The sequence below is a fragment of the Schistocerca cancellata genome, chromosome 4 (assembly GCF_023864275.1).
Source record: "Schistocerca cancellata isolate TAMUIC-IGC-003103 chromosome 4, iqSchCanc2.1, whole genome shotgun sequence".
NCBI classification, from domain to species: domain Eukaryota; kingdom Metazoa; phylum Arthropoda; class Insecta; order Orthoptera; family Acrididae; genus Schistocerca; species Schistocerca cancellata.
Genome location: NC_064629.1, coordinates 555,949,053 through 555,969,411, shown reverse-complemented (window position 1 = coordinate 555,969,411; position 20,359 = coordinate 555,949,053). Strand labels below are relative to the sequence as shown.

Here is a 20,359-nt window from a genome sequence, read left to right as displayed (position 1 = left end):
AGGAATGATGTATCCATTTTTATTTCGGCCTCATGACAGTGGAGCAGAAAGAATTGTGTGAAGCCTGCAGTTTCATGCTTCACTGTGTTGTATGCAAATGTCACAATGGGCAGTATTTTATCTCAGCCTCTCTGTTCAGCTTCAACATATGTCGAGAGCACATCTGTCAGAGTCTTACAAAAGCATTCTGTTAGACCATTTGCCTGTGAGTGGTAGGCAGTTGTCATCCTGTGAGTGATGTCACAATGTAAAATTACCTCTGATATTAGTCTCGATGGAAAACTTTCCTACAATCAGATATCATCGCATGGGATGCTCTGTGCTTCAGAATTATGTCTCCTAGAAGGAAGTTTGCAATTTCTGAAAGCTATGGAAGTCAGCACAGCTTTGATTAACAGCACAGGTAGTCAACACAGACTATTATACGATTCCCATTTGCTAACTTTGGGAACCTCCCCAAGACATGGATTCCAGTTTGGTGGAATGGCACTGCTGCAGGTGGATGTTTGGTTTGTGGGGCACTCAACTGCGCAGTCATCAGTGCCCGTACAAATTCCCAATCTGTACACAGTCCAATCTAGCCACTTTCACAAATGATTGTGGAATGATGAGCACAACACAAACACCCACTTCCCGGGCAGCTGCAGGTGGAACTGGTACCAGATGCTGTGGAGATAGTTGAAGCACATGCTTCCATTGTTGGCTTTCCTTGCAGTGACTCACATAGTGTCTGACATATAGGTAAAGGTCTGGCCAGTGACATATGCATCTGATTCTGTCTAGAGTCTTAACGAATCCCAAGTAACCAGGTGTAGAAACATTGTGGAAATGTTTCAGGATAGCTGACCGTAGATGAGCTGGGATGACAAGCAACGATTTCCGCCCTTTTGGGTCATAGTTTCTCTTATACAGTGCTATTTTTATTAATTGGAATTCACCTTCAAGGCTTGTATGGTTTTCAGCCCTGCTAGATCTTCTCTCTGATCAATAACAATATCATTTAGTGCAACAATGACTAAAATTTCATCTACACTGGTGTGTTCCACCAAAAGATTCCTTGAAAGACAGTTGGCATTCTGATATTTGTGTCTACTTTTGTATACAAGTGTGATGTCATTCTCCTGAAGTCTCAGTGCCCATCTCACCATCAGCTAGATAGATCCTTCAGACAAGTCAGCCAGTGCAGAGAATGGTGGTCTATCACAATGGTGAATGGTTTGCCAAATAAACCTACATCTTCATCCAAAAAGATACTCCGCAAGTCACTGTATGGTGTGTGTCGGAGGGTACAAATAGAGTGAGGGAAAAATGACTATCTATGTGTCTCTGTATGAGCCCTAATTTCTTGTAGCTTTGTGGTCCTTACACACAATATATGTTGGCAGAAGTAGAATTGTTTGGCAGTCAGCTTAAAATGCCTGTTCTCTAAATTTTCTCAATATTGTTCCTCGAAAAGAACATACCTTTCCCTCCAGGGATTCCCATTTGTATTCTCAAAGCATCTCCATAACACTTACATGTTGTTTGAACTTACTGGTTGCAAATCTAGCAGCCTGCCTCAGAATTGTTTCAGTGTCTTCCTTTAATCTGACCTGGTACAGCTCCCAGACCCTTGAGCAGTATTCCTGATTAGGTCGCACCAGTGTTCTGTATGCGGTCTCCTTTACAGATGAACCACACTTCTCTAAAATTCTCCCAATAAACCGAAGTTGACCATTCGCCTTCCCTACCACAGTCCTCACAGAAATACAGTCAGAACTTGTTGATGGCACATACAATTACAAAGCACTCATTTTTAGTTGTAGAGTAGTTCTTCTCGTACTTCAAGAATACTCTGGAGGCGTATAAACTATCACCTCTTCTGCACGTTCCTGAATTTGCACTAGAACTGCACCTATACCATAACTGCTAGTGTCAGTGTGATGTTCTATTTAGAAATTCTCATCATACAATACTAGAACTGGAGATGATGTTCGTACCTTCTTAAGGACAAGGCAAGTTCTTTCTTGCGCCTCGTCCCAGGACAGTTTGGCATCTCCCAGCAGTAATTCTTGCTAGGGACATGCCCTGTTGCAGAAGTCCTTTATGAATCACCAGTAGTGTGAGCACATTCTGAGAAAACTTCTCACATCACAAATGTGCTGAGAAAGTGAAAAATCTACGACTGCTCTTATTTTTTCTGCATCGGGACGGACTCCATTCAGTTGGTGCCTCAAGATTTTTATTTCTTGGGTTTTGGAGAGGCACTTTGGCAGATTCAGGCAGAGACCTGCAGTCTGAACACACTTCGATATGGTTGTAAGTTGGCTTCCGTGTTCTTGAAATGTCTTCGAAAAAACCATTATGCCATCCAGACAGCAAAGATGTGTCGCATTACAAAGTCAGAATGGCAAACATTCAACTCAGAGAGGCCATCAGGTGTTACGAATGCAGCCTTTTCACTCTCATCCTTGTCAACCTCGATTTTTCCAGGTTCCTGTATCATGTCCATAGTTGAGAAATATGTTGCTCCTTTTGAGCAGTCTGGGGTGGACGCATTTTTTTCCTGCTTTTGTTTACTTGTCAGTAGTCGATGTAGAAACAGCATGTGGCATCCTCCTCTTACACAAGGACCGCAGGAGAAGACCAAGGACACTCTGCAGATTAAGTGATGTCATTTTGCATCTTCTTCTTCACTTTCTCATGTATAATCAGTCCTTCAGTTGGCGACATCCTGTATGAATGCTGGCTAATTGGTGAACGATCCACAGTGTTGATATGGTGTTTTACAGTGGGCCACTTGGTCTGTATTTTGTCCAGTTCATATTTGAAACCATCTGAAAATTGGCGTAGAATGGCTAAGACTCACTAGCATCATTTCCCCGTCAGGCCAGGTGCTATTAGCAGTGTAATAGTAGCTTACTCCCCTGCATTTTCTGTAGTGGTGGCAGAGAACTATTGTTTGTCATTGGCACTAAGCTGCTTTTCCTGGACTGGTTCGGCTGCCTCTGTGCACATACATGACAGATGTGGCTGCTTGTGACAATTAGTCATCCAAAGTTCTTGACCACCTACAAAGCTTATGATAATCACTGCCATGTAGATTTGTCGTGTGAACCTGAGCGTTGTTTTGCAATTGACAAAAGCTTTAAAGTTTAATCCAGCATCTCACTTGATGGCAGCAAGATAACAATGTCTTTATTGGTAAACAACCACCCAGTGCAATCTTTGTTGTGTGTGCTTGTTGGAATAGCTTTTCCAATGTGGAGCTGTGATATTCCACAGTCTATGACTGTGTCTGATGTTTGCAAGAAGCCCCATCTGTGAATAACATTGTGCTAAAATGGCAAATTTGTAGGCCCGTATTCTGTCATTGGTAGTTATTCTTTCTTCACATTCCTTTCAGATAAATGTCTTTCCTGTTTGTGACTTTCAGCACAATTGCTTTTGTATCACGCAACTTAGTCTTTAGCTGATGACGATAAGCATTCAACATTGCCGATAAGGAAGCCCCCGAGTCAACTAGTGCCCGGACTGGTTGGCCATCAGTAAGATTTCCTGATATTGTGGTGACTTTCATCTATGGCGGCCTCACCTCCATAGTTGGTCACCTCACTTAGCTTTTCTGAATGTAGCAGCTCGGTGAGTGGCTGGTATCTTTGTACAGTGACAGGGAATGGCTACTATGTGTTGAGGAGCAGCCTTGCCAAGGCATGCTGAGGGTCTTTGTCCCAAAGGTTGACTGTTGTGAAAAGAACCATTGTGACGGTTGATATCTGGGGTGTAGTAGTCATCAAAAATTCATCTTATTTCTCTGCAGTAATGTACAACATGTCCAGGGCATCCACAGTGGAAACACACTGGTGTTCTGTTCTCTTTCCTCCAAATGTGTGTTCTTGTGTGGGACAGTGTACTTGGCAGAGAAGTTGGTTGTACCTGTGATGTTCAGGTGATATAGTGTTGTTGTATGATAACTGCAGAATAAGTCTGTCCAAGTTTCTTCTCCATGCATTCAGCTGGTGATGAAGATATGTGCTACAGGTTGACACACATCTTCATCAACATTCATATTACCTCCAGATGCATGGGGTCAACATTCATTGCTGTTATCTCGTATGTACTCAGCCTGAGAGCTGTGGTTGCCATAAAATTCGGTCTCTCTTCTCTCGCTAGGTGACTTACTAGAGAGCCAAGGTCATGGCGGTCTTCCACAACTGCAATAGGGACCACATTTGGGAGTAGGTCATACTTCTTTCGTCCGACTCCTTTTCCGTTGTTTTTCCTTGATCCCTGGCATCACTTGATGAATTCCTCTGATGTTGTGATATCCTTTATCATAAGGGCTTGGCACATGTCTTCTGTGACCCCTTTCATCATGTGTGACATTTTGTCAGCTTCTTTTATATTCAGATTCATGATGTGGCATATGGTCAAAACATTCTGTATGTAGGACTGCATCATTTTCCATTGAGAGTGGACACTGTTCTTCCACTAAGAGAAGTTGCTGCTGATTGTCAGCAAATGTTTTTCTGTTTGGTATGGAATTTGTTCCCACTCTTGAGGCTCTCTTCATTGTTCTCGAACCACTGCTGGGCTGTGTTTACCAAACACATAATGGAACCCCATCTATTGTATTTGGCAAAGTTGTAGAGTCCTTTCAGGCATTTAGTCAGGTCCTGGTTAGCTCCTCCAGAAAACACTGATGAATGCACGATGTGCAGCTGACTTGTTGCTGTTTTTAGAATCCATTGGTATTCTGAATATACAGACATTGGAAAAGATGTATTGCTAGTATTCTGATTCCTGTCCATTTCTGTTGCCTGATTGGAACCACAGTGACATATTGGTATATGTTTTAAAGCACCCAGCACCTCCACCAAATACTGTAACATTGTAACTACTCTCAAGTCCAAATCTGAAACCAGGATTGTCATTGAAGTACAACAGTTAGTACTGAAAGAGTGTTTATGATGAACACCAATGTACAGTCAGAACTGAATTCAACTCTTGGATGGAGAGTGCTGCTATTTATACAAACATCAAATATTCCAGAATATGTAAGCATCAGAAATGTGAGAAATTTCAAGAACCTTCCAGAAATAATAAATACTAATTAACAAATAATTGCTAGTGGTCAATTTGATATGGCGATCCACAGAACATAAGTCAGCAATGCTAACTACTGTGTCGCAATCTCCATGCTGCACAGCTTGCGGCAGTATCTCCTGAACTCAGTAATTTCTAAGAAGTAGAATAAGTCCATCCCATAATTAATTTCATCACAGATGAATTTAGCTTTTGATGCCACAGCCCATCCCAGTAAATAAAATCAAAGACAGTTGATCACAGAAACAGCTTTACACTCTTGCTGACAGTTGATAAAACCATTTGCACTAGGAAAGAAAGAATGCTCTATCCAGAGTGCAATACTTTTCCATTGTGTAATGTCCTTCTTGATAGATAGTGTTTCAATTCAAAAACCCAATGCACACTTTTGAAAATGTGTATATTTTGTAGGTATCTCAAAATAATGGCTGACAAAAGTTGTATTCATGTAAGATATGAAATGTAGTAGTATTCTGTATGGCTTTTAATAGAATTTTATTTTCAGAATAGTTATGAAAGTAATCATTTCCCTCATAGTCTTTGCACCAAGCAAGGGGCCACAGATGTAAGAACAGTTTGCTCGCATTTGGCACAAGCAGGGGTCAGTGTCCCATTAGGTTTTCTGCAAGGTCAATTTAAATACTCAATCATCCATTATTTTGCAGAGTCTTGTTCTAGTTTTATTATCTGGCCATCTAAGTTAAGTTTTATTTCTGTAGAATCATAGCAATCAGCTGATTATTTCATTTCTTACGAGAGTCTGCTGCCGTTTTATCCCCTTATTGCTCTGTTGATTTGGTATACACATGCCCCAGATATCAAGATGAACTATTCCAATTTCTGATATTATTTTTAAGTAGACTGTTTTGGAACTACCATACGTTACAGAGAAGTAATCTTTTGCCAGGCACATACTTCTATATAGACCTAAGATAATGCTCATAATATATGAATTTTGCTAAAAAATTGTTTCTTATGGTGCATTTTAACTGTTATAATACAGTGTAGTTTTGTAAGATAAATTTAAATTTGAATTATAGAACTCAGGATGGGAGGAAGGCAGTTCACTTTGTTTGCAAATTTAAAGCCATAAATTCTTTTTTCTTGAATGTTACCTCAGAAATTGGTAGCCATTAAGATAGAAGAAAAGGATAGAAAAGTCTGTGACTGCTAAAAGTGACTTAGATTTATCTTGTGTCTTTGTATGATTGTTAATAGAAAATGTTGAAGCTGGACAAATGATGATTTTCATATAGTGCTCTTTCTTCAATAAAATATTAGACAACTGAACACCAAATGCAAGTGTCATAGTAATGTCCATTGTAGGCAGATCTAATAGTTTGTGAGTTACATATATACAGTTTGTTTAGTGAAGCTACAAGAGAAGGTTGATGTTATGTGTCAATAGGCCAGTGACTTTGCAGGTGAGAGAGTGATATGGTCACAGGTACAGGTCATAAGGATGTAATCTGAACAACACTGGTACTTCTTGATTTTTGTAAGAAATTACAATTATTTGGTTGGTTGTCACTGCAACAAAAGGTTAGCCATTTAAAATATCGTTAGTAATTGTGCAATGATGTCATGAGTTTGTAAAGCATTACCACTAACTAATTTAAATTATATTCTTTTCTTTGTAGGCATTACATGCAGATTTATTCCCAAGTAAGTCAAGTTTGCAGTTGAAAATCAGAGAAGTACGTCAGAAGATGATGGCTCAGAGCAGCCAAACTCCAGTGACCCCTGGAAGCATGCCCAGTCCACTAGCATCAAGTACTGATTCAACTTCAACGACTCCAGGTATTATTAATGAGGACCACTTTATTTTAGACATAATTATTGACATTGTTAGCTACATCAATTTCTTCACACTTTTGAATTTGAGGTCTTCATTTAATATTACATTTCTCTTTGGCATGCTAAAATTTGTTCTCATTTTGTGTAAAAGCTGTCTATAGAAAATATTATCTCCTTACTGCAGCTTTCGTTATGTGGCTGCTATAAAGGTGTAGTGTATGCCTGGTCAGGATTGACAATATATGGACATCCTTAAGGATATGATTGTGTTTTTCAAGGACCATAAGGAATTTATTCAGTGTATAGATTACATGTGGGTGACTAGGGTTGTTTGCAAGGCTATCAGCCTGTGTTAATGGGGCAGGGAGATGATCACTTTAGAAATGTAACTTTACCGTTTCAGACCTAAATCTTTACAGTAGTTGTGAAGGAAAAGCACACTAGCTTTATGATGCAAGAGAAAACTTATGGCATGGGCTGCACATTATGGCAATGCCCAGCAGTCAACATGTGATCTCTCCAACGTTCCCCATTGGCTATACACTGCAAGCACATTACATTACATTAATCGTATTCCATGGATTCCACAGAAAGCAGTCTCGAGGATGTAGAAACAAGTCTGTGACATAATTACCTGTATCACTTCTTAGAGTTCTGCCAAGTCAAAGAGTTTATTAAGTGTGTGACAAATTACAGTTATTGTAATTTTAATGCCTTTTAGCTGATTTGTGTCTAGAGGATGGCCACACATTTGTTGTATTACCCTGTAAATTATTCTCGTAACTCCTAATAATTATCAGTTGCAGGCAAGGTTACATTCATGGTGTAAATAATGTTGCCAACACCAGCTAGTTATCATTCAGAATTAAAAATGTTTATTAAACCTTGGTTTAATATTGCGAAAGAAACGATGACTGGCAGAGTCACTAGCTAGATTGTGAAAGTGTAAAGTTCACAAAGCTATGTGGAGAATCAATTAGTCCATACATGATGCTGCTCAAAGTCATAATCCACAAAACTAGCTGTCTGGACTCTTCTGGGTTTCAGAACTCCTGCAGAAAATCTTACAACTCTGAACATGATGCAACTCAAAGTAAGGGTTAACAAAGCTAACTGTCTAGAACTCTTCTAGGTTTCTACACTGGTCACTTAAAAATTTCAGTCACGATCGTGACTGACACATCGCTTATCAGTCCGTCTGTCCATCCTCAGTGATCTCAAAGCAAACTGTTCTCAGTCGGTATGGTTGCTACCCTTAAATAGACACAATCTGTACTGAAAATCACAAATATACATTGAAATTATTGCCAGTACACATGTTACACATGAAATAAAACTAGAAGTTTGCCTACTTTCCCATGGTTGCAGATATTTACTGGGGTCCTTGGTTTTCTCATTATTTACATTTTAATCAGTGAGATGGTTAACTTACCCTTATTTGCTGTTATCTGTCATTAAACATAAATAAGCTTTAAATTTTGCAGATACCTATGGTTGTGTACTGCCTCATAATGCCACTATATTTACTCAATTTGTAATTAATTTACCAGAGGAATACGGTTTTTTGTGCTTGGACTTAACAGTCCAACTCATAACTCAATATATGTTACAGTAATAAATATTCTGAAATGTTATTTCAGTAGTGCTGTTCAAGCACTATTAACAATTGGTTCTTTAAAACTGGTTAATTTGTTTGGAAGTTATTAATTTTTAGAGTTAATATGTATATTAAAATCTTACATCTTGTTACCATCAACTCACTGTATGCTTCAGTAAGTGATACTGAGCACAGTGGAGAGGCAGGATCCCCACATTGACCGAAAATGTAGAATGTCTGAATCAAAATAGTGTGCCTCTGTGTTGTGCGCAGTGACTGTCTCATAACATTCACCATTGCATTCAGATGATCGTCTGAGTGACACCTCGCACTAATTAAACAAAACTTTTCTATTTCAGCTATTGACATTTCCATTTCCTACTCATTGCTCCATACTAACCAGGACTCCCCCCCCCCCCCCCCCCAAAAAAAAAAAACAAGAATATTGTAAACGTTGTCATCATAGCTGAAATACATTTCTTTACAATTCTCCCATGTAATTCCTTGTGCTGCATCTGTCCATCCTACAACTAGTTTCTGCCAAGCCATGTATCTTTGTATGTTTTATTGGGTGGATTGCTTCCAGTCATTGATGATCAGTGATATCATTAAACAGTAATTGGTCTGTCCACTTATTTATGTGCAATACGTTACATTTCTTTATGTTAGAGCCAACTGGAGTTCCCCTCACAAAGTGTCATTTCTCTGCAGACCGAATTGCCATTCACTACAGCTTTGTGGTATTGTAACATCCCTGTATACAGCAACATTGTCCAGGAGTAGTCTCATGAAATTTCTAAGCTTATCCAATGGGCTGTGAACACCAAGTTAACTCCAACACGTCCCTGAGTGTGTCAGGAGCTACTTTGACTTCAACTGACATCTCCCTTTTGAAAATGATGTACTGAGTTATACTTGCTAGGAAATCTTCTGTCCACTTACAAAGTTGGTTCACTGTTCAGTATAGGCAACAGTGTATGAATGTGTGAAACTACTTCAGAAGTTCAAGGAAGTTGTTACGCTGAATATCACTGTTTAGTCCCATGTGAATCCCACAGACAAACCTGCAGAGTTCTATGTCATAGCAGCTTTCAGAATCCATGTTCTTTTCGATGGAGGTGATTTTTCTCCTACCAAATGATCATAATATATTTTGTTATATCTTTCAGTTTCTAAATTTGCTTGTGCACCTTCGAGTTGCTGTTTATCAAATGTTGCTGAAACCACATGTTCCTGAAAGAGCTCAAAAATCATCACATTGTCACTTAGTTTCATAGCTAACTAGTGTATCCAAATGTCAGACCTCACTTGCACATGGTGCACCCTGCCCTTGACTGATGAGAGTCTGGTGACTGAATGACTCCAGGATAAAGAGTCCAGCACTACAATGCCAATGGCTCTGCAGGGAGGTGGGTGAGCTAGTAGTGGTTATGGCCCACTCTCCTCCTCGGGGCAGGAAACTTCTCCTAAAGATGGATGATCTACCTATGGTCAGTGGCATAGAAATCCCCCAACGGCAGACCAAGTATTGAGACAGTAAGTCCAATGTTGACTGGAATGTTGTTGAAGTCAGCAGTGGCCAGGAATCCTTCAATCATATTACAACACTTGCTACTGAACATAGTTCCTAGGTCATCAAGATAGATGCATTTATTGAAGTGAAGTGCAGCAACGTTCTCACCCTGAAAGAACTCGGGCATAGCAGTCTTCCAACAATATACTGACTTGCTTATAGAAGTCCTGCAACAATCAAGAAGTTCGACAGGAACAGGATTGTGACGTCCGGAAACCTCTAGTTTTAGCTTGGCATGTAGGCAGTATGTGTGCGATCAGTCATCTTACTTGGGTTGTAGCTGTAGAGAATTCAACTGTTGCATCTACATCTAAGCAGTTCTATTACCTCATATGGAGAAGGGGCTATAAAAGGTACCCTAAATGTAGTCAGCCACTTTTTATTGGATAGCCACATCCAGTGGCATCACCAAATGGAGTCAAACTAATGAAAAAATTACATTTTTGCAACATGGAATGTAAGAACACTGACTGATGACCCTGCAAATGAGAGGCCAAAAAGGAGAACAGATATTGTGGACAGAGAGTGATGAAGACGTAACACTGACATAGCAGCACTCCAGGAAACTTGTCATGCTGATGAAGGTCAGTTCCGTGAACTAGGTGTGTGATCCACTTTCTTCTGGAAGGAGGAAGCTACTAGTGAGCATTGAATACACAGAGTGGCTTTTGCCTTAAAGAATAAGCTTCTCAGGGACATGTGGGAGTTTCTAGCTGGGTGTAATGAACATCTCATGGCATTAAAATTTGGACTGAATGGGAACCAGCATACCACCATGATCAGCATCTATGCCCCCACTCTACATTCTGAGTATGACATCAAAGAAACACTCTAATTCATTCTAGATGACATCCTATTAAACATCCACTGCCAAGACAAAATAATCTTACTTTGTGATTTTAATGCTGGCGTGGGTAAGGATCACAAACTGTGGAATTGTGTCACTGGGAAGGAGTTGGCAGCAAAAACTCCAGTGGTATTAGACTCCTCCCAAAATGTGCTGAACATGGATTAACGATTAGCATCATCATCTTTCATGGAAATAATCACTACAAAACATCACAATAGCATCCTAGATCAAAACAATGGCATCTCATTGACCGCGTAATTGTCAGCAAGAAAAATCTGCACGATATTTTCATCGGTAAAGCATGGCAGGAACCAGTGACTGTTGGACAGATTGCTGATTTATTAGATGTGTCATGCATATTTCAATATCCACCCAGAGGAGGAAACAAAAGAAGACTTTTTGTGCATCTTCATATTTTCGCAGCACAAACACTGATCCATAAAATTTCGGGCGTGCAGCTGCATAAATTTGACTTCTTGGTCGAAGTCACTACAAATGAAACCGACTGTGGGTATAAGGAAAGCAGAAGAAGGCACAGAAATTTTTAAATACATGGCTTTTCCGCCATATGTGGGAAGTCTATCATCAAAAATTGGATGGATCCTCTGTAAGCACAATGTGAAATTGATTTTTCGCCTTCCACCAAAGACAGCAGCACATCTGGGTTCCGTTAAAGATGATTTGGTGCTTCAGAAGCCTGGGGTTTACAAGATTCTCTGTGAATGCGACCATTCATACATCGGGCAGATGACAGGTACTGTCCAGGAGAGATGCATAGAGCACCGCAGGTACACCCTTCTCTTACAACCTAATAAATCTGCAGTGGCAGTGCAGTGTAAAGACACTGGGCACTCTATGGTGTACGATAACATCGAAATTTTAGCCTTGACTTCATTTTTCTGGGACTCAATAGTGAAGGAAGGAATTGAAATTTGGTTGGCGATGAATTTAATTAATAGAGAGAGAGGCTTCATCTTGGACAAATCGTGGAATCCAACAATGTAATAAAATCACAAAGACGTCACAATGGAGCAGCTCGCAGTGATGCATCGATATCACTGTGTGGATCGACTGTGCAGCCATAGATGGAATTCTATGCATATGTCATATCTCTTTGCCACCGATCAACGTCTCTGGCGCCTGGTGTATCTGTGGCCGCATGTGCAGTGGTGCGATCCACAGGTTTAAAAGGACGGAGCGAGTGCTGGAGTGTCAGTCACCTTAGCTCACTTTGAAGATGGCTGGACGGTATTCAGCCTAAATATTAGAAGAAAAAGTTGAATTTATGCAGCTGCATACCTGAAATGTTACGGATCAAAAGAAGTTTGACAAGTCACAATATGCCTCACAGTATGGGAAACAGCAGCTTCATCAGATACTGTCTAGGGAATGCCATCATGATGTAACACAACTTGGCGACCACTATTCTGGATACCTGCAATGAAACATTAACAATATAAGACTGCTTTGATTTTATCAAAGAAGATCAGGAGTAGGAGGAAGAAACATTTTGAAGACCTTCCGATTCAGGAATCGCACTCATGAAAGAACATATTGGCTCCCCACCAACATTAGATGAAGTGTGCTAATATTATATGAAGCTAAGTGTGCTATCAATCAAGCAAAACAACACAAGGCCACTCATCCTGATAATTTACCAGTGGATGCTCTCAAAGACGATGGTGGTGAACTCATGGTAAAGTTGCAGGTATCTTCTGTGATCTTGCAAAAGCATTTAACTCCGTGAACTATGCCTTGCTTATCTACAAATTAGACAAATAGGGGATTAAGGGCATCTCGTCATACTTGCACAACAGAAAACACTGGGTGACTATAATTTGAAATGCAGTGAGCTATTATTCTAAATGGAATACCGTATCACAAAGTCTGCTCAAGGCTCCGTACCTGGGACTAAATGTGGACAATAACTTAACCTGGAATACACATACTGCCTGCCTACCAAATAAACTAAGCAATTTTGCATTTGCAGTGCAGATAATAGCAAATTCTACTGACTTGAGTACACAAAAATAGCATATCATAGCTATTTTGAATTTGTCATAAGGTATGGTATAATTTGTTGGAGAAGTTCAAATAGTGTATCTCGAATACTGAAGCTGCAGAAGAAGATTACCAGATATATGTGTACTGCACAGCAGACAGAATCTTGTCACCCATTATTTTGGAAACAGCAAATTGTAACTGTTCTCTCCATTTACATGTATAAAATTATAATCTTCCTACACAGCATACAGCAATTATATGAGGACAATCATATTAACCACACACATAACATGAGAAATAAAAATAATTTTATGCTACCCATTCTCACCATCTCCACCCTCTTGTTGCCCAAAGTTGATTTATTAATTTTTGGAGGAAGTCAAGAATTTGGGTGAATGGTCACATTTTCACAGCACTTGCCATGCTGAAATAGTGGCACACTGCAGCGAGTGACAGGGACAGTCGAATTTAAATAACCAGTTCGGTAAATAATAAAAATACTCATATCTTTCGTTGCTCCTCTTGTTGTGTGTAGCTGGTTCGTTATGCATTTGCTTTCTGTGGTTTATCTCTCTCCAGTCATCTATAGGAAGATTGGGTTGCTGTTTCAGTCGCACTTCAAACTTGTACATTTAACAGCCCAAAAGAACGAAGATTTACCTCTAACAACATGTAGCAAAAAAATTATCATATATTGATCTATTTATGCAAACCAATTTTTGGATCATACATTTCATAAATAAAATACAATTAACTGTCTACCTTTTTTTTTGAGAAGCCCATAATCATCACTGTAATTCCATTAAATATTTGTAAATGTTGACATTTAAACTTTTTTGTATAGCTGCGTAGTAGTGGATTTTTGGTTTCTATGTCTTTGGTGCGGTATCATTCACTTCGTATGATCCAAGATTAGTTAGTACATGTATCTCACCGTAACCAGTTTTACTACACCACGCACCAGTTGAAATTATATGCATGGACTCCACAGTATATGGGGATGACAATATATAACAAGTTAATCGGCAAAAACATATTTGATATGAAGCCAGAGTGTCTAAAAACAAGGTTACAGCACATTCTGTGGGAGAAATGCTACTATTCAGTACAAGAATTCATAGAGGATGAAATGATAACTTGAGCAAGGGGTAATTAAGTGTTAGTCTTTTTATTGTATGTATATATAACAAAATTGTATTATTATTATTATTATTATTATTATTATTATTATGCTGTTCGTTAACATCAGCTGTTCTATGTTTATAGTGAAATTTTACCACAATTTTATTGTTTCTTCTGTACCTGAAACTAATGATTTGGATTATGCATGGTGTGAGACTAATAAATCACAATTCACAATAAGACATGTACATAAACTGATGCCTCTTGCTTTCAAAAATACTGTGGTGGTCCCATATTTAAGAAAGGAGATCACACAGACTACAACTACTGCCATGGAATATTGTTCCTGTTTAGTTTGAGAAAGCTAATTACTCATGTTCTCACATATTGTGCTATGCTCTTGGTGGAGGAACTACCAGAGTATGACTTCAGGCCTTGTAGTGGAACCACAAATACCATGTTCACATCTCGTCAGTTTCAGGAAAAATGCAAGGAACAAAATATACCTCTTTACAGTGCCTTTCTTTTCACCTCAATAAGGCTTTTTGCTCCAAAAATCATGAAGCATTGTGAAAGATTTTAGCTCTGTGGAGTTTTCAACAGAAATTTATTGCCATCTGGAAACTACACATACATGACAGCAGCCGTCATTGGTAAAGACTGTGTTGGTGAGCTATTCCATATCAGTACCAGTTTAATTAAGGATATGTGACTTTCCCCATGTAATTTTCTGTGTATGTTGCCTCTGTGATGCAGTCAGTTGAAGATGATCTTCCTCTAAGAATATAGTTAACTTAATGAATGGATGGGAAATTGTTTAATCTGAACTGTTTAAAAACAAGGACACTTTTAACATTTAATACAGCATTAGTTGAGTTACAGTAAGCTAATGAAAATTAAGATGTATCTCAGTCCGAAGAAGAACTAGTGTTAATCCTGAATACCTTCTCCACAGCATAAAGAAATACTGGTCTTTAATTGAATACCAACAAAACATAATCCTTCACGAACCAGCACCTCAGGAAGCACAAAGAAATAGCAGATTCACCATTGGCGGCATGTTTCTTCAAGTAGTCAACACCTTTCATTACCTTTGCAGCATCCTCTCATCCAGTTCAACTGTAGATTAAAAAATTTAATACAGAGTTTAATCATGCTGGAGCAATCTTTGCCAGACTAAGATCTCAAGTATTTGGCAACCATGATGTCAATGCTGCAAGAAAGATCCTTGTACACCATTCACTTGTAATTTTCACTCTAATTTATTGATCAGAATCTTGGGCATGTTACAGGAAGCACCTCAGAAAGCTAGAACAGTATCACCAGTAATGCCTGAGGAGGATTCCGCTTATTACATGGCAAGATAGATGCACAAATGTCAGTATCCTTGAAGAGGGCATGCAACTTGTATGGAAGCAGTGGTTTTAAGACACCAGCTACGCTGGGTAGGGCATGTATCCCGCATTCCCAATAATGACATTCCCAAACAAGTGTTTTATTCTGAATTAACAGTGGGCAAACATTGTGTGGGGGGTCAGAGGAAATGAATTAAGGAGGTTAATCGAGGCTAACATGAAGATGTCACTTTAATGTTAACAACTGGGAGACCTCAGCCCTCGACATTTAATTCTGTGTATCACTAGCCCATTGCGGGGCACTTCTTTTAGAAGAAAACAGCCGACAAAAGTGACTGATAAGAGGCAGTGTAAAAAAGAAAAGAAAAACTGAGTCTATATAGAAGGATAGAAACTGCTTCACCTGAGACAACCTGTTCCCACTGCAGCAGCTTGTGTACCTCTTGCATTGGACCATGCAGTCACCTCCGTACTCACAGATGATCGAAGGATGAACTTACTCTACTATGCGTGTTTTTTATGTCGACGACAGTGGTGGTGATGACAATGATGTATGAGATGTGTTAGATGCAGTTTTCACAACGCTTTAGCAGGTTGACCTTTATAACACATGCTCCAAAGTTGAATGGCAAAAGACTCTTATTACCCCATGACTCTGATTACACTTTCCTCCTTTACACAGCATAGCATTCACATTTATCTCAAAGGTGTTATATGAAGGAACTGCTTCTGTGATTGTGTGTATTACTTACATTTGTCTGAACATGCACCCATATTAAGGTTTTTCAGCTACCAAATAACCACTCCTTTTTTTTTTCTTCTCGTTGGTTTTGCTGTAGAAGATCTTATAAAAATTCATGGGTTCAGTGCACAAATTAACCACAAATAGTATAGTTCGAAAATAATAAAGTGTTTGTGCTTGTATAGTATTTTACCAACCGAGACACCCTTATTTTTATTTGCTGTAAAAAATTACTGTATATTCCTCATCCTGTAACAATAAAAGAATTTGTCCATAGTACCATAAGTAAATTAAGGCATTAGTAATGTGATTTTATTTTTTAAACAATACAGAAATGTATTTAACTTACAGGTTCATCAAGTGTACCACATACATCAAGTCTGGTGAGCAGTTCCAGCAGTTCAGTGCCTATTACTGCCTCTTCTAGCAGCTAGCTGTATATATCCTCTTCTGCTGCTGTGGCCAGATTCATTCCATGTTCATGTCATAAAAACACCATGTGATCCATCAAATTTGTATGGCATTGGCAGCAGGTACATGTTATAGGTCACTGAATTTGGTTGTATATTTTAATTTTAGCAGAACATGTTCGCAACAAATTTTTTAATTAGAAAAATCTCAGATAGTGCCTGAAAACCTAACAGACTTTTCTTCCACTGCTAATTAGTTTACCTGAGGAAGCGTGTTGTAACATTTTAGAACATAGTGTTTGTATTATTAATTGATCAAACACTGATGTATTCTATTTTTTTAAATTCTGTGTAAGTATTACGCAAAGGTTTTGAATCATGATGTGTAATTTGTGGATTTTATTTGTGTATATCAGGCACTTGGCTCAGCTTGAACTGGTATTTTATTTTATCTTTTATTTATGACAATGAAAAGAGTACTATTTAGCATACATTGGCTGAAAAAGTGTGGTCTTTTGCACCAGTAATATATTATTGTACTACATCACATGACATACATGGATACATCTTCTCTATTTCTTGTGACCTTAAGAAATATTTTAACTATGTAAGTCAGTTTAGAGTCTGTTTCATATATCCTCATCTGTTTATTTGAGGCACAGTAGGTCTGGCGTAACAACAAAATTTTGGACTTTAATTCAGATTAATACACTTTTTACTTTCCCATATTTAGAAAACCTGTATTATTTTTATTAAAATCTCATGACTAACATTAGTCATAAAAATATTCCTAGAGTTTAATATTTTTGAAGGTGTGTAAGAATAAAATGTCATACCTCTCTCCTTCTGCTTCTTCTTCTTCTTCTTCTTCTTCTTCTTCTTTATGCATAAGAAACTTAACATTCATGACTTACTTTTGTACCTTAATATAGCACACTAGAAGATACATTTCATTGTATGAAATTAACTTAAACATCATCAGCCGGCTTCTGTACTTGCACCAGTCAATTTGTGAGTATTGAACCCCACTCCTGCGAAGTGACAGTAACATGATCAACACGTACTTTACTACATCTACGTCTCCCAGCCTTTCACATACGTACTTTGTTTGAACAGTATTTTAGAGTTTTCAGAAGACTGTGTAGTTCTAGTTGTCATAGTTCAGTATTGTCACATTTTCAGTAAGTAAAGTCATCTATGGACACAAAGAACTCGTGTTCTTGCGGTACCTTGCAGCTTCCTCTTTTCTTCTGACATGAATATAGAAACAGTTATCAAACAATCCATATTGACAAAATGAAATGTCATTGTGTGTGCTTTTATTCATTTTTATATTGACAGTACAGTACATGTGTGGATGATGCTCAGAATTCCAGATTTTAGTTATAGTATTCTGCACAACAGATTAATACATAAAGTCTATATTGTAGTGTGTATATAAAATGTATCCATCTGTGTCTGTGATGATCACTGTTTTATAGGCTGCAGCTTATACTGGAATTTGAGAGATACATTTTTAATGTATTGTGCTTAAGATTACAAAACAAAGAATATTATTATAATTTTCACTGTGAACAATGCATTTGTGATATCATCATCTTCATTAATATAAGTTGTCATTATTTTATCTCACATTTAGAAAACAAAGTTATATTTTGCAAGTGAATTTCTGATGTTTTATTTTAGTTATCCACCATTTTTCCATCCATCTCTTCTGGGCATGTTCAGTCAAGAGCCTCATTTAAATTCTTAGTATATTTTATTTTTATGCTAAATCTGTCATTGTTAGCTAGTCTTCTGTGATCACTGTCATCAATGTGTGATATTCAAATAAAAAAATATATGCAGGAGATGCCTGTAGGAGGTGATGGAATTTAAGACAGCAATTAATTAAAATGTATTATAAGTTCAATGTGATCTATAGCATCTTATTAATTGTAGTACTCCACACTTTAATACACAGGTGATAATTGTGGAGAACTATTTATAAAGTGTGAAAATGTGTTATTAGTAAGTGACTGCTGTCGAGTGTTTTTACTGTGTGCCATTGGCCTGCTGTAAGAGCTTACCTTCTGGCACACAGAAGCCCTTTCTAATTTATTTTTTGTACTAGTATTATTATGTCATGTCTGGGCAAATGTCACATTATATTGCACAATATTAATGTTATGATCTCAGTTACCTGTTAATTTTTTTAATCCCTTTTTTGTTGATGTATTAGTTATGTAGATTTGTTACTGTGTGACATCAATAATGTGTTTCTGTTGGTAGTTTCATGTACTTCATCTGCAGCTGTATTTATTTAACAATATGTTGTTGGCATATACTGTCAGTATCAATGTAAATTCTATGAAACAACACTTTTTATGGTGTTTATTCATCATAATTCAACAAATTTTTGGTACTAGTATATCTTTTGTCTGCAGATTTTATCAGTTATGGTAAATGCAACAGATACCAGTGTTTCCATTGCTAAACTGAAATATTGCAGTGGTTTATATATTTAATTGTGTAATACACAATATTACCCAAAGCAATACCAGAAAGACTAGACACAATGATTATAAAATCATGTCTGTGCTTCTCTACTGCCAAAATAATTTGTGAATAAATCTTATGTGTTTTGTCCTTTCACATGTGGTTATTGTGGATTTTGAATATACCAGTCTTAATATTGAATGTTTTTAGAGTAAATCTGTCATAATGTTAATTGTCATTTATTCATTTTAATCTGGGTGTTGGGCGTAGCTAAAGTAAAATTTTGTACAAAGAAATTGTGATTATTAGTGCTATCTCTAGATGTTACCAATTTCTCTTACCTTTTACTGGAGTGTTTTGTTCCCGTCCTCAGAAATGAAGCGAGATATTAAATTTTGAAATTTGTCATGTGAGGGCTATCTGAACATTTGTTTTGTATTTTCACAGAATGCTGTCATGTTTTCTATATTGTTTTTAAATGTACACCAAGACAGAGTAAATTTTGGTGTAGTTAGAGCAACTTTGAATTTCTGTAGGTGCTACTGTTACATTGTATTTTATGGTAATGAATCATTCTTACAGGCAACCACATCCCTGTAATAGAGTAGTGAAGGATCTTTTATATTCAATATATTTACATTGTTACAAATACTTATATAAATATTATATAAATATATATATACACACACACATGCAGTGAAATGTCTATATCTATATATATTGTCATAAACTTTATTGTTTTTGAAAGCGAATTGTTTGAGTGCATATTTGTTGTTGTAGGCTGCATACATGCAAAAGCTGTCTACATTGTATTAGTTGTATTAAAAATGTTATAGATCAGAAACAGTGTGTATAAAATTGAAATATTGTTAGATGATAGTCATTTTTCTTGTTTTCTAATATAATTTGCTGGGAAACAAGTAGGTTACTGTCATGCAGTAATATAGTCATCAGCAATGAGATTCTACCATTTTGTATTTTTATTTGGTTGATTTTACCTTATACAGTGTAATTAAAATCCAATTCTCTGTATTTGGTGATGGCCAACTTAAGGATAGGCACTATGTTCTCATGTTTATTTTTACACTTACAACCTAAGGATGGGCTAGATATTTGCATTTGCACCGGAACATACTTGCTTGAATTCTGAAGACTGATAAAATACAAAAAATAACATTAACTTGAGAAAATCAATAAATTATTACTGTGATACGTATTTAGAGCATTTATCTTACAAATGTGTTGGTACCTTGAAAAATTGTTTGTCTCTTTATTATCTTAATTTTGTGTCTTTGCTTTTTGTGTCTAACTTTCTTCTGTTGGACACACTGACACCAAAATAATGT

The 20,359-nt window shown here is 37.5% G+C and overlaps 1 protein-coding gene across 1 annotated transcript in view; it reads left to right on the top strand.

Moving 5' to 3' along the window:
- Positions 1-20,045, top strand: part of LOC126185073 (putative transcription factor capicua) — a 316,920-nt gene extending 296,875 nt beyond the window's left edge. Inside the window, exons 23-24 of the mRNA XM_049927858.1 lie at positions 6,726-6,885; positions 16,477-20,045. Of these exons, the coding sequence (XP_049783815.1) occupies positions 6,726-6,885; positions 16,477-16,559 (243 nt within the window). The 3' untranslated portion in view covers positions 16,560-20,045. The remainder of the gene's footprint in view (positions 1-6,725; positions 6,886-16,476) is intronic.
- The last annotated feature ends 314 nt before the right edge of the window (positions 20,046-20,359 follow it).